Genomic DNA, 14,018 nt, shown 5'->3' on the forward strand with positions numbered 1-14,018 from the left:
ATCCTCGTTTCTCCTTCAGTTAGGACTTGATTGACACCAACTGCCAGGGCTGAAATTTAGCAAGGTTTATTTATATGCTAGAATATCCATATTTGTGATTCTCGATGCTAGCAAAAACTGAGAGAATTCCTTCATTTGAAAACCACAGAGGCCATTCTGGTTATGTAGACTGATCAGAAGCATAAAGCAGCCTGGCAGCCTATCATATCTCAGTGGCATCTGCAAAAAGCCCACTAGCTGAGCTAAAACACACCCACAAGAAAAAAGAAATATGCTGGTTTTGTAAAGCAGCCATCACATCATTTAGGTATACCAACAGTTGACTTTGTCTAAAAGGAACCAAAAAAACACTCCAAACCCCTAAAGCTCCCTATGGCCTCATATCTACTCTGACTTTTATCCACTTTTGGTTTCAGGTCAGTGAATCCTCTATATATTTACATGCCTAAAACTAAATTACTCTTTATTATTGCACTTTAGTTGGAGAAATAAAATTGATCAAGCTTATTTAGTTTTGAGAGTTCTACAGTAGGTGAGATTTTTTCAGGCCTTGACTTAATTCTTAGAGCTTTTGGTCTGAAATGTAATTTGTCAACATTCTTGTTTAGAAAGCATGGCCGCTACAAATCAGGGCAATATTCCAGCACAGGTTTTACTCATGCTATATATCAGATGTTGCAATGTCTCCATACTCCTATTGAATGCCATCTCAGTTATAAATTGAAGGTTGCATTTGTATTCTGGGGTCAGGCTCAGGTGACTAACATCCTCTCCAATGGTCTGAGCAATTGCTTTCTATGGTATGACTAACCTTCCCTGGATAAATGTTCGTGTCTGTACATAAGTATGTACATTCCACATATGCAACAGTGAATGCCAGTTTGAGTTCTTGAAATAATTGTTAACACTATTAAGAATGGTATGATTTCTTGCACCTTCCTCTGGAGTGTCTAGCACTAGGCACCGTGAAAAATTCCTCTAACCTAAATGGCTTTCAGGTCTGATCCAGTATGGCAATTCCAACAAGCTTTTATTAATCTACATTCTGTGTTTTTGGAATTCTGCTAAGCTCTCAAATGCAGTGATACCATTAAGTTTTGTAACTTAAAACTTAAACACCACTGAGGTTTGTGAAAACCAATTCCTCCTACCAGGTTACAGTTAACCTGCAGCTTACTTTACTGTGTTCTTCCACATTACTCACTATGACTTGATCACTCATGTGTTGCTGACTGATCTTACGGTGTCATCTTTCCACTGGCGAGGAAGAAAGCAATTGATGCAGGATAAGGTGTCAGGAGTGTGTGCCTGCTCCTGACTCCATGGAGGTCACAGTGCCCACGTGGAGAGGTGCCTGTCCTACAGGTTACTGCAACGTGGAACTGAATAGCACATTTTGTATTATTCCACAAAGAATCAAATTCCGTCTACCGAATGTCTTGTAGAGATTCAGACTATGATGACAATAAACACCAGAATTAGTTCATTACATCCTAGTGCTTAGGACTAGGGACAGCTCTGGGCCATTTGTCACCATGCCTTGTTTACTGCTGCCCTGAAAATGTTTACTGGATAGTAGGTTACCCACGAAGGCATGGAATCAGTCAGCAGGGTCAGACAAATGCAATGTAAGTAAACAGAGTCATGAGACAATATTTGGAAGGGATAATAATTGGACCCTGGCCCATATTCCAAATGGAAATATACCCTTCATATGAGACTCAGGCTGGATTTATATCCAAGGCAAAGCCCAGAGTCCCTCCCAGCGCACTACATGTGACAGCCTCTTGCTGGGAATGCTCCAGGCGTCACTCCCAGGGATGAAGCGCACATCCCCCTGCCTGGTGCAAGTATTCAGTGTTCTGCTAGACGGCAGCACTCAGCTGGGCTTCGCTTCTCTGTTTCACTGTGGAGCACTTCCTAATGAAACTGGACTGGGTCATTGTCAGAGCCACAGACAGAGGGAGGAGTTGCAGGTCAGAGGCTGTGGTTAGAGAATATAGAATATGAACTAGGAGCGATGGCAAGAAGTGGTGGATCTGATAACCTGGAAGAAACGCTCTGCTTGGAAGGCCAATGTGTTCAGGCAAGAGGTTTCATTTAAAGGCTTCCAGCGAATTAAATACAAATATTGATGGATTTGCTGGTGAGCAAAGCTACACAGATATATGACAACTGAAGTTTACTTCCATGAGCTCCACTTTAAACATCAGACTGGACTCTAAAAAGAAAGGGTCGCAGCAGCCCTCTCTACTTAACCTGCTACAGAAGGTAACTGCAAGCTTACTCAGCATATATCAGGCCAGCTCCTTGCACTGATGTGTGTGGCTTCCACCTCTCTTTTTATTGAAAGATTTGTAATTTATTTTCTTCCCTTTCGGGGCTAGTCTAAAGGAAATAAGGATCAAGTCCACTTCTCTGTGTTAGAAGATTAATTCCTACTCCTATTCTTTCTGAGAATGTTGCCTGGAAAATATGGCAAGTAAAATTCCAGATACAGGCAATATGAATAAAGCATCCTCAAAATCAGAAACAAAAATAGATAGTTTGGAAGGGATTTGCTGAATTATCTGTCATTCCATCACACATAAACAAACAAAAACACAAAACTAAACCTCACATACAAACCTAGTTCCCTGTACTCTTCAACAGCAGAATACTCTCTTGTAACAGCATCTATTCCACCGCATTACTAGTGAAAACCCAGAGGGCAAAGAATGCTAAGGCCATGCATTCACCGTTGCCACCATTGCTTCATACAACAGCTAGAAGAACACTGCACTTCTGTTCTCCCTATAGTTCAAGCACTCCCAACTTTAAATTAATGGACTTGATTAATCTTTGTTTTAAACCTTTTTAAACCGTCTCCAACAAAGAAAGCAAATCCATTGTGGGTAACTGGCTCTTCTGTGTCCTACTGCCAGATGGTGAGGCATGAAGTAATGGATAATACTCCTCATTCCTGGATATGAAAACACAAATGGAGTGCAAAGAGCAGAACCTTTTTGGAAATTTTAGACCTTCTCTCTTTGCGTCCTTCTCAGCAGTGCTGTAACATATTGGGTGAATGGATGACAAATACCACATAGACAAATTGGAAATTATGAGAAGGAATCCATCAGCGCTTTAAGCTGCTGCATGTACTGAGAATTGTTTCAGTCAAGAACTTAACAAGAAAAAAATTTAGATTTGCCCCCACTGGATGCCATCGTGTGCAGAATGCTCTGGCACTAGCAATATCCTGACTCTCACCATCCAGACAAGTTTAGCTATTTTTTGATTATCCAATCAGCTATTTGACATGTTTGTGCAGAGCACTCTGCTCTCGTGACCAGTGCTTACCCTGGGTAGGCAGGGATGGCTGTGGGAGGTACCGCTCGGACTGCCCCATACACTGTCCTTCCTCGGCCCCTCAGGTGGGCTCCCCGAAATGCGGCTGCTGTGGTGGCTGCAGTTGGATAGGGGAAGCCTGGAACTGTAAAGACAGACAAGGTGGAGGGTGAAAAGGATCTGAGCTCCTGCCCAGAGAAGAACCCTCTGCTTCCAACAAAGTGAGACAGTAGCTCCACAGCGGTGGGACATTTTGCATCAGTCCTGCAGAGGGGCATGCTTATAACCCAGTAAGCATCCCATACGTACTTCCTGCTACACCAGGGCCTTTGGGGGAAGAGGGGTTGCAGAGAGGTTTGGCATGCAAGAGGTTAATGCTTGGGCATGCCTCACCCACCACAAACAGGGTACAAATCCCCCCGCCTTTTGACACCACCATGCAGTCTGGTTAAAGTCTGAGAAGCGCAGAGAGTTACTATCAATATAGCAGGCGGCTCTTCCAAAACTGCAGAGGCTCTTTAAAATAATTTGTCAAGAGGCCCTTAAAGTCAACCAACTTACATCAGTCTCTTCCCTCCTTTCCCCTCCCACTCTTTGCCACCCAATGCTCTGTATGTTCATTTTAAAGCCTGAAAGACAAGATAGCCCATATAACAGCAGCAGAAATTTCCCATAAACTGCCAGTTTACTGAGAGCCCACCTTCATTTAACAAGTATGACCAATAACTGGCTCCATGTATACTGGGGCCTGCTTTATTACGCTTTATGCTGAAGTAAACTGGCTCATGATGAAGTGATGTAAAAACCTCAGAGGCATCTGCAAACACGTAATAAACAGATACCAAGAGGGAAGGAGTCCCAGGGCGCAAACCCAACCCAACGTGCATCGAGGTGCATGCCACTGGGAACCCTGCAGACTCGCGGTTTAGCAGCTTGTATAATATGTACTTTAGGGATTTGTCTGTTTGGTTTCTCTGTTTTCAAAAGGGGGAGGGGAGGAAGGGAATGGCCTATTCCTCACACGCACCCTCCCCTTGTTCTGCAGCCTCCTTGTCTCTCAGAAAGACCCATTCGCTAGTACAGAAATACACTGCAGATGAATAAGTTACAGCCACTGCACAGTACACTTTAGCTCATTCCCAGCTAGACCCATCCTTTCAAGTATATATTATACAGACTGAAGAGAAGAAGGGTAACAAGTCATCATTAACTCAAGCACATTAACAACATAGGGCCAAAGGGGGCTACTTACTGATTAAAGGAATGTAAGTGTTAATACCCCCCCTTCCTGACAGGGGCACTGCGGCGTCATTGCCCAGCGAGACATCTGCTTGAAAGCTGGACGCTAATTTAATTTTAAAAAGAATAGAAAAAAAACAAGAAAACAAAACAAAACAAAGTAAAAAGGTTATAAAGAAACAGCAGATTGAGAACATAAACAAACACCACTGCAGTTAAATGGCAGAAGTGGAAGTGTCTACTTAAGCTCTACCTGCATATAACTCAGGGCCGTACACCGCTCCAACCACAGGACTCAACTTCCAACCTGAAACAACAAAGACCGCAGTGAATGCCAAAATCTACACCAAGAGAAGGAGTGGGCAGCGCAGGGCAGGGGAACCGTCTCTTGCGTGTGCCCCAGCTTCACATGCACAGCTCTTTCCAATTTCTGCTTCGCCTCAAATCCCCCTTGGTGTAGATGAAGGCCAACTGCCTTTTTCTTCTAATGTCAAGTTCTAGGAACAGGTCGCTGTATTGGAGGGAACAGCAAAACATCAGCTGATCCGCAGCAGGGCAGAGGCACCGCTGAGGGAATGCCAACTACCTTATATGCATATTTGCCACCAGCACCCTGCGACCCTGCGTTCTCTGCGTGAACCTTGCTGCCAGCTCCTCCCTGCTTTCACTGGGAACGCTGCGGATCGCAAAGCTCTCTAAAGCCACTGGCCCAGACTGTCACCCCGGGCAAATCAATTTATAGCCTTAAATTCTCCAAACAGCCTTCTGTCTTATTTGCTAGAGACCTGCTAAAAAGCAACGGTGTCTGAACTCCCTCACTAACTGAATCACATGACTATGGTGCAGAAAAGCAATTGAGTCTATTCATCTCACGCTTTCTTCTGTGTTATTTTAGTATTTCCTGTCGTCTTTATGCTGCTTTTCGGGTGAAAGCCTTCACAGAGAATTGATTTTAATATAATCTGGATAAGTGGCAGGAACTGCAAATCATCAGCATAAAACCTACAAGAGAATAGTGCTTAAAGCAGTCATGGGGGTACACAGAGGAACACACTTCCCAGTCAGATCTAGAAACATATCTGTCTTCCCCTCACCTTTCTATGTGGGGAGTGAAGCAAGGGGTGTAAAGCTAACACAATTTGGACTCGTTTCCACAAAGCACTCCATTCAAGAATGATCTTGGCTATTCAGCTAGCAAATCATACAGGTATTTTTATCTAAATAAATCCATACCCCTCCTCTGTCTTACAGTCCTGATGTACTTACTGTGTTTTAACACCACTAACCAGCCTAGAAATCATACAAACACCTTTGTGAACTGCAGCCCACCAACACCACCCCTTCATCTGCTGCAGAGAATCAACAGGAGGTGCAACATTTGCTCCCTCCACAAGACTGGGCGTGTTGCTGCTGCTGCTCTGCCCACCTTGATGGCAAAATACTCCAGTGAGTGGTGGCAGCAAGGGGACTCGGATCAACCCTCAAATTTGGAAACGGTCATAAAACCACTCATCAGTATGCCTTAAGTCTGGCCTAATACTAAAATACCTTTGTGTAGCTTTAAAGCTGTCTTTAAATTGCAGGTTGTGAAAGCAAAATAGTCCTGCCCGTTATCAGGATATCACAAGTCATTGCTATGTAAGCCAAGCTCTGTTACCAAATACTCATATGCGTTTTCTTCCCTTGTTTTCAGGACAACAGAACATTGCTGCTGCATTGCATTTTACTACAAGATCTCCTGGTTCTTTTCAGACACTGAGACTCAGAATCCCAGCCTTTCTGCGTGCCTCTGTTTCCCCAGTTCTGTAACCAAAAAGAGATGGGTTTGCCAGCCAAGAGCCTCATAATCAGTCAGTAGCAGAGCCACAAACAAAATTTGTATCTTCTGACTTCTGAACCTCAACATTGTAATCAAAATGTATTCTCACACTAGCAACTACCTATATGCAGCTTCCTGCCTTGTTGAAGCTATTTGGGAACATTTTCAGACCAAAAATAACTTTTCTGCCTGTTTCAGGACAAAAACCCAGATTCAAAATATGTATCAAAGCAGCATTCAGTTCTGTCAGAAGAATGACTATTTATGCTACATATGCCTATGCAATAAAATTACTGCACAGACAGAAGAACCAAGATATCCCAATGAAACAGGATTCTTCATTACCCAGACAACTTGGTCTTTCTCTATTCAGGTTCACTGGAAAATGACTGAACACAGGCACGGTCTGTAGCAAAAAGTGAGCCAACAAGCAGTGCAATGCCTCTGTTTTCCCAACTGCCCGGGGACAGCTGTACTTTTTCTGTTAGAGCCTGAACTGAGATATATCCATTTATGTATCCTAAGTTATGCTTCTGCATACATATTTAGTTATCTACATGTTGGCAGTAAGGATCGGGAGCGCTGCATATCCCACTGTACAGCACCAGGTGCAGTAGCAACAGGAAACCCATCAGTCCTTGGCTTCTTTACCAGCTTGGCCACTACTCCTGTCTCCACTTCTCCAGCTATAAAATGGCATTCCTCCATAAATGTTTAACCATTATACTGAAGAAAACCACTAAAAATTAGGTTTTTTGGTTCTGAGGAGAGGTCGTGGCTTTTCCATTTTGTCTTTCTTCAAACCCTTCAGCTCATCATTAGTATGAACAGTCTCTCTTACCATTTGCATAAGGCGTGACCATCTTCTTATTGGTCATCACTCGCGCAGTGGCATTGTTAACCTGAAAGTAAGAAAGGGAAGGTGGGGGGAGAGGGAAGCAAGTACAAGACGTTAGGGAAAACAGTGGAAAGCTCTCAGATCCCACACACACACTATACTTCTCTTAACAAAAACAAAAAAATTAAAAAATTTTACGATAATGCAATCTTTAAATTACTTTTAACAGTTGCCATTTAATTATAAAAGTTAAAGCTAAACATGGCACTTTAAAATTATGCATTAAACAAAAGGCCAACGAGAGTAAAGTGCAGATTCTCTGCCGCCCTGTCACCCCTTGGCGTAGGCTGATTTTCAGCTCATTGATCAAAAGGGCAAAACTTTGGAGGTTTTGTCTGGATTCTGTTCAAGAGGCAGCGATCATTTCTGCAGCCCAGAGCAGGGCAACTGAACCAGGTGGCGCACAGGCTGACTTGTTTCTCAAGCTCACCGCTAGGACTGGGGCCCAGCAGGTCACTGCCAGGCACACTTTTAGATAGAAAAAGGTAGCCTGGAGTCCAACAACTTTAGATTTGAACTCCCAAGGCCTGAAGAAATTTCTGGAATGTCACCAGTGGTTTGCATGGTGTACATTCACCAATCTCCTCCCCATCATTTCTAAATCTTTTTTCAGATTATTTTTTTCCTTGTCACAAATCTCATGGAGCAAAAAGAAGAAATACATAGCAGCACACCTGGGTCTTTTTTCAGTTTTATTGTGCCCTCCACCCTCTTTACAGAGCTCTACATAGTTCCAAGCAGTTTGATTGCTCAAGCAAGTGGGGTGTTACCACAGAGATGGTGCTGATAAAGAAAAGATGGACCAGTTTGGAAGCCAAGTTACTGCAGCCCCGTGTCAGACAGCCTCAAAGTTCTTGCAAGGAGGGTGAAGTCTTTATGCAACATCAATAATTTATCAAAACCCATGCCAAATGGGAACTGAGGCCAAGGTGAAGAAGAAAATGGATATAAAAATAAAAGCTGCCTCGGGCCCTTGAGGCTTATGGATGGGGAGAGTACAAGGGGTGGGGAGTCTGGAGCTACATTTACTCTCGTTTCAGCCCCAAAACAATAGAAACATTACACATTTAAAAAGAAAGAATGGGAAACAACAATGATGAGACTGAGAGCATGCAGTTAAACACACACAGATAAAAGAGGGGAAAAAAAACCAAAACAAAACAACAACCACAATTGATTCAGAGGTGGGGAGGAGAGGAGGGAAGAGATAGGGTCTCACAGACAATCATTAAGATGGAGCGAGTGCCTGAAATCAGCTGCTACAGCAAAGTGCAACACAAGCACTTAAAGGAAAAATTGCCAGAACCGATCAGAAACCACCAGTCAGCAAAGAGACCAACAGCTGCATTTAACCGAGTAAAGAAATAAACCAGGGAGAGGGGAGAGAAAGAAAAAGAGAGAAAACAAACAGTAACAGCTACAAACAGGTCTCAGAAAGAGAGAGCAGCAGAAAGAAGGGGCAGGAGAGAGGGAATGGGTGCATTAATAAAAACCAGCCAAACTGGAGTTCAGTAACTCTGAGTAAGATGTGCAAGGGGAAATCACCATGAAGTCAGTAATCAAACAGCTCAGACTGCTACAAAACGATATGTACATCCAAAGTCCAGGCGGCATTACTCAACAGCATTGAAAATAAAAGGCGGAGAAGGGGGAAGGAGGTGGGTGGGGACAACAAGTCAAATCACATTTCGTAGTGTTAATGTGAGATGGCAGATGGATTTTTTCTTTCTTAATTTTGCTTTTATTTTTTTTTTTTTGTAATTTTAAGAAAAATTAAAAAAAAAAAAGATTCTTCTCTAGCGCTTTTGTTTCACTTACCGCCAACTTGTACCATCGCCAGCATTGTGTATAGTTACCATGGAAAGAGTGAGTCAAGTGAAGGGCCCTAAACGCTAAACCATCGAAAAGGGAAATAAAAATAAAAAAACAAAACAAAACAAAAAAAGCAAAATATGCAGACATCTTACTCAAAAAGGCGGCTTTTTTTGTTTTAATATTTGTACTTTTTTTTTTTCTTTTTTTAAAGAAAGAGGGAGAGAGGGAAGACGCCAGTTCGCCTCCAATACAGTGGAACACTAAACTGGTCAACACCAGGTATGCCTGATATGTGGCCAGGTCAGCCAACATTAACCCTGCCAACGTTAACCCTTCATTCCCCTGCGGTGAGAGCTACAAAGTTCAACGATGAGCTTTCACCAAGCTGACTCTGGACAGCAGACAGGTCAAGAAACCAGCCCACTCGGGGCTTCTGTCCCATGTCTCCCCTCCCCTCCCACTACGGGCGTCATATCACACTTATGTGGAGGAGAACTGGCCTCGGAGGAAAGAGAGGATACTGGTTGGCCCCCTGCTTTCTTTTTTGGACACCGAGTTAGAAGTCGGACAGTACTCTTTCAGTTAGTTTTGTTCAGGCCTGGTAACAGGAAATCGGAGCCTCGCAAACTGAAGCACAGGAAAAAATCAAGACAGCAGAAGGGCAAAAATTTGGAGTGGGTGGGAAAAAAACTTAATAAAAGAAGAAAGAAAATTTAAAAAAAATACCCAAAACAACAATAAAAATATTCCATAAGGGGTGTAAACTTTTATACATTTCAGTGCAGGGAGGTGAAGGACACAGACACAAACACACACGCACACACAAGACTGGGATCCAAATGTGAAATAAGTGAGGCAAGACACAAAAAGAAATCAAAAGAATAAATATAAAGAAGAAATTGAATTACTGAAGACATGCACCTCGATTTTACGGCCCTCTACCACGGTGCCGTGTAATTTCTCCCTGGCCCTGTCTGCATCAGCACTATTCTCGAAAGTTACGAACCCGAATCCCTGCATGCAGCGGGAGAAGGGGGGAAAACATGCACATCGTTATATATTGAAATACTGATCTCTAGGTAAATAGAGAAAAAAAATATCACAGTATGAAATCGACATCAGCACAACTCAGCAATAACCTCCTAGAATCACATTGTTGGTTCATGCATGTTTCATAAATGAAAGAAATTAAATTCGATAAAATAAAGGAACTGTAATCATAAGAAGAGGAATTTAAAAAATAAAACAAAAACAAAAACATAAAAGCAATTGAGGCCAGACCAAAAAAGAAGTACAAAGTTACTCGAGACAATTTGTTTTGTTTTGTTTGTTTTAAAACACTAAACCCTATTCAACATAGGCAAGCCAGTCAAGCCCAAGTGGGGCTTCTCTCCCCTCTGCTAATTAACACACAGGCTTTGTGGGACCCACCACCCACCCCAGACACAATACAGGACATGGACACTGAGCAGCACTTCATTCTCTTGAGAAACTGCTACGAGAGTGAGCAGCGATCTGAGTTCACGCCTGGCACCAGGAATTCTGCGAAGCTTTGGGCAAATCAAATACTGAACCTTGCTTTTCCCACCTGTAAAATGGAGACAATAATAATTACCTACCTTAGGCAACTGTTGAGAGGAAGGGCTGTTTGTAAAGCATCCCTTGTAAGCTCTTCAGGGCACAGCTGATGTCTACTCCTGTCCCTGTAACTTCCCTAATAATGCATGGGGCCCTGAAAGTAAGCAGGGCTTCCAGGTGGCACCAGCAAATAAACATTACTTTGCATGAAGATTCAGAGTATTGCACATTCTGGGTTCAAAATTTTCCTGTCTGTGAGTACTGTGTTGACTTGGGTATAAATCTAAACACCTAAATGCCAATTAATCTGCAAAGGCAGGTTTTACTTGACACTGCTGATCTACTGCTACTCCCTCCCACCCTGCGCCCATCTTACTTGGCTTTGTTCTGAGATGGCAACCTCTGTGCCGTGGATGGTAACAAAGCCCTGCCTGGTCAGACCATGAAGTCTGAGAAAAATTGATATGCCCTGCTTGAAGCGACAACAAAGGGTCGAGGACTACTGAAATGTCCCTTTAGTTAGACAAATTCAGATATACCGCATCTATGAAGGCACATGCAATGCGTCTGCCCTACATGCTCATGCTGCTGCCAACTCATGCATTGGCGTAACAGGGCAGGTAAGAGATCGTGCTCCCCTGGCAGGGAGATGGGTGCACTAGCATTAACACAGAGACAACACGACTACAGGAATTAGGATTTTAACTAGCTGCAAATGGTACCTTAGGGCAGACAATTTTGATGAGATATTCTTCATGCCATTAGAGAGAGTAGGGCCAAAGAAAAACGTTTGTCGCATTCTGGTTTTAGGGTATCTTCAGAACAGGAGAAACTGGCTCCTGTGGCTTGATATAGAGCAAATGCCAGTCTAATGTACAGAGAGTAATCTTTGCTGGCTCCGATGCCCTCAGGAGCAGGAAGAACAAAGCTTGTGCTGGATGCAGTGGAAACTCCTGATGTGAATGGGAGAGTGAGGGGATGTGAGTGATTTAGAGCCATGCCCTGTCAGGGAACCGGCATGCTGGCCTCACGGCCCCCCCAGGGCAGCTCGGTGTGGTATGTATGGACCAGATCCCTCAAAGCAGCATCTTGATTTCTAAGCACTGTTAGCAACAAGCCACAAGCAAGCCATCACCTTTCAAGTGCTTTTTAAAGGTCTTTACAATACTCATCTTTAAAGGCCCAAGATGTTTGTGCATGCTGGCCTTTATCATCCACAGCCAGGTTTCCAGCACAAAACTGTTGCACGTTTGTAAAATATAGGGTTTACTTTTTTTTTTTTTCCCTGAACAGCAATAATCAAAGAACTTAGCCAAGTACTGCAATGTTGAGATCAACGAGAGTGCTCCAACCCAGTAATCTAAAGCTTCAGATAACTTCATTTCTCCAGCTGTAAATAAAAAGCTATCTAAATAACAAACGGATGCTTTTTTCAGAACAGCATAGAAGTTTTCTGTTTAAATGAATTAAAATTCAAGCTACAAGAGACTGGGGCTAATAAACCAGCCCAACCGCATATAACTCTCGAGTATGTTGCAGGGAAGCAGGGGGGCTGCGGGGGGTGTAATAGCAAAGCTGATTATGAAGGGACAGGGTATTGTGTCTGCTTCAAAGAACCCCCACAGAGAAAGGCAAGATTGAGAAACGGAGCAGCACCTTTCCCTCTGGTTCTATATAATGGGGAAAAAAGCATCTCTGAAAGGTTGGGGGAGGAGGGGAGGTAAAGACTGCAACAGGAATCTCTACTTCCCTCTTCTCTTTTTACATTAAAATTTCTGTTTGTTCTAGACAAGCCTGTGGAGACCGAATGAAATTTATGTCTTCAGTGATGATGTGAACTGAAAGCTGGAGAGCAGAGGGAAGGTAATTTTTTTAGACATTAATCTGCACAGGCTAGAACCAAACTAAGACTATTTTAATTCACATTTGTTTGCAATTAGTGATGCCTGTATGGGATTTTAAAAACCACATTATCATCAAATATGTTTAAACGGATTAGGAATTTTCACTAATTTTAGTAAGTTAACTCAAAGTAGGGCACAATCCACATGCAGACTATATGAAAATAATTAACAATGTGAATTAAAACAGAATTAATCTGATTCTGAACAACATAACTAATTAACCACAATTTCTGTTCTATTGACAGATCAGTCCTTAGCTTGTGCCAACTCTCTGTTGAGAACCATTTAATGTCAATGTTGAATTAATGCTTTACATGGTTGACTTATGGCAAAGTCAGTATTTGTGCCCCTTTGGTTTGTCTTCTTAACGCATCTCTTAGACATTCAAATTTTCGTAACGAAAAACAACTGAGCGACACTTGACATTTTTGTTATTTCTAAGTTTAAAAACTAGCAATTATATATACATATTTTTATGTGGGAGAGAAAAAAAGTGCATACATATAATTTTTAATTCCTTCTCACAGATGACCTGTAAAGAATAGGGATTAATTTTTACCTGAATACATATACAATAAACAATTGACAGTTTTCCCTCCCAAAGTTGTCTTGCCCTTGAAAAAAGAAAAATGAAAGAAAAAAAGGAGGTGGCAGATGCCCAATATGTACTAGCTTAACTTTATGGTAGGTACCAGTTTGCTCCAAAGTAGTAGGTATGGAGCTAGAGAAAGGGAAGATACAATCCTGGGTGAAAGAAGACTTAAGGTTTCTAAAATCCAGGTTATACAAATAGCTTGGGTTTAATAAGGCTGTTATGATAACAAGGGTGAAATTTTCAACAATTCCTCTTCACCAGCAACTGCCAGGAACTTCTTCCAAGCAGAAAGTAAGTTTAAACCTCAGTGTACCCAGCGAACACTAAATAACCCCAGCAAACATTTTTTAGGACTGGTGAGTAATTTGCAGTGCCGGACTAACCCCTTTTTACCCAAAGGTTTATTCAAAGGGCCTGAAGAGACCGAGTAACTGCCACCCTTTTAGTCTGGCCTCAGACTCTGCAATAAATAACAAGCAACATGATGAGCAGTGAAAAAAAATAATAAATGTATATATAGTATTTGAATGTTTCCATCTCTGAAGAATGAGAAAGAAAATTTACCATGTAACCGTAAAGGGAGAAATCAAAAGCAGACGGTTCTCCTGGGTGTGGCCAGAACACAGAAATTAAACAAAAAAAGAAAACAAAAAACAAAACAACAAACAAAAAAGTAAAATAAAAAAAAGAAAATAAAACCAAAGGAAACTAAACAGAGCCCCTTGAAATCCATGCATTGTTAACCCTGCATTTGTAACAGAGTTTAGACCAGTCACCTCAGCAGCAGCATCTTTGCTTTGTACCACTGGAGCATGCAGCCAGCAACCGGCCTTGCCGTCA

General features: G+C 42.3%; 1 protein-coding gene across 1 annotated transcript in view; it reads right to left on the reverse strand.

Moving 5' to 3' along the window:
* The window catches only part of RBFOX2 (RNA binding fox-1 homolog 2), a gene marked incomplete at its 5' end in the record, with an annotated part of 167,551 nt that overhangs the window by 12,367 nt on the left and 141,166 nt on the right, over positions 1 to 14,018 (reverse strand). Inside the window, 5 exons of the mRNA XM_080349804.1 lie at positions 3,343 to 3,475; positions 4,583 to 4,675; positions 4,823 to 4,876; positions 7,230 to 7,290; positions 10,023 to 10,115. Of these exons, the coding sequence (XP_080205930.1) occupies positions 3,343 to 3,475; positions 4,583 to 4,675; positions 4,823 to 4,876; positions 7,230 to 7,290; positions 10,023 to 10,115 (434 nt within the window). The remainder of the gene's footprint in view (positions 1 to 3,342; positions 3,476 to 4,582; positions 4,676 to 4,822; positions 4,877 to 7,229; positions 7,291 to 10,022; positions 10,116 to 14,018) is intronic.

Source organism: Nesoenas mayeri (assembly GCF_963082525.1).
Source record: "Nesoenas mayeri genome assembly, chromosome: 1".
Lineage (NCBI taxonomy): Eukaryota > Metazoa > Chordata > Aves > Columbiformes > Columbidae > Nesoenas > Nesoenas mayeri.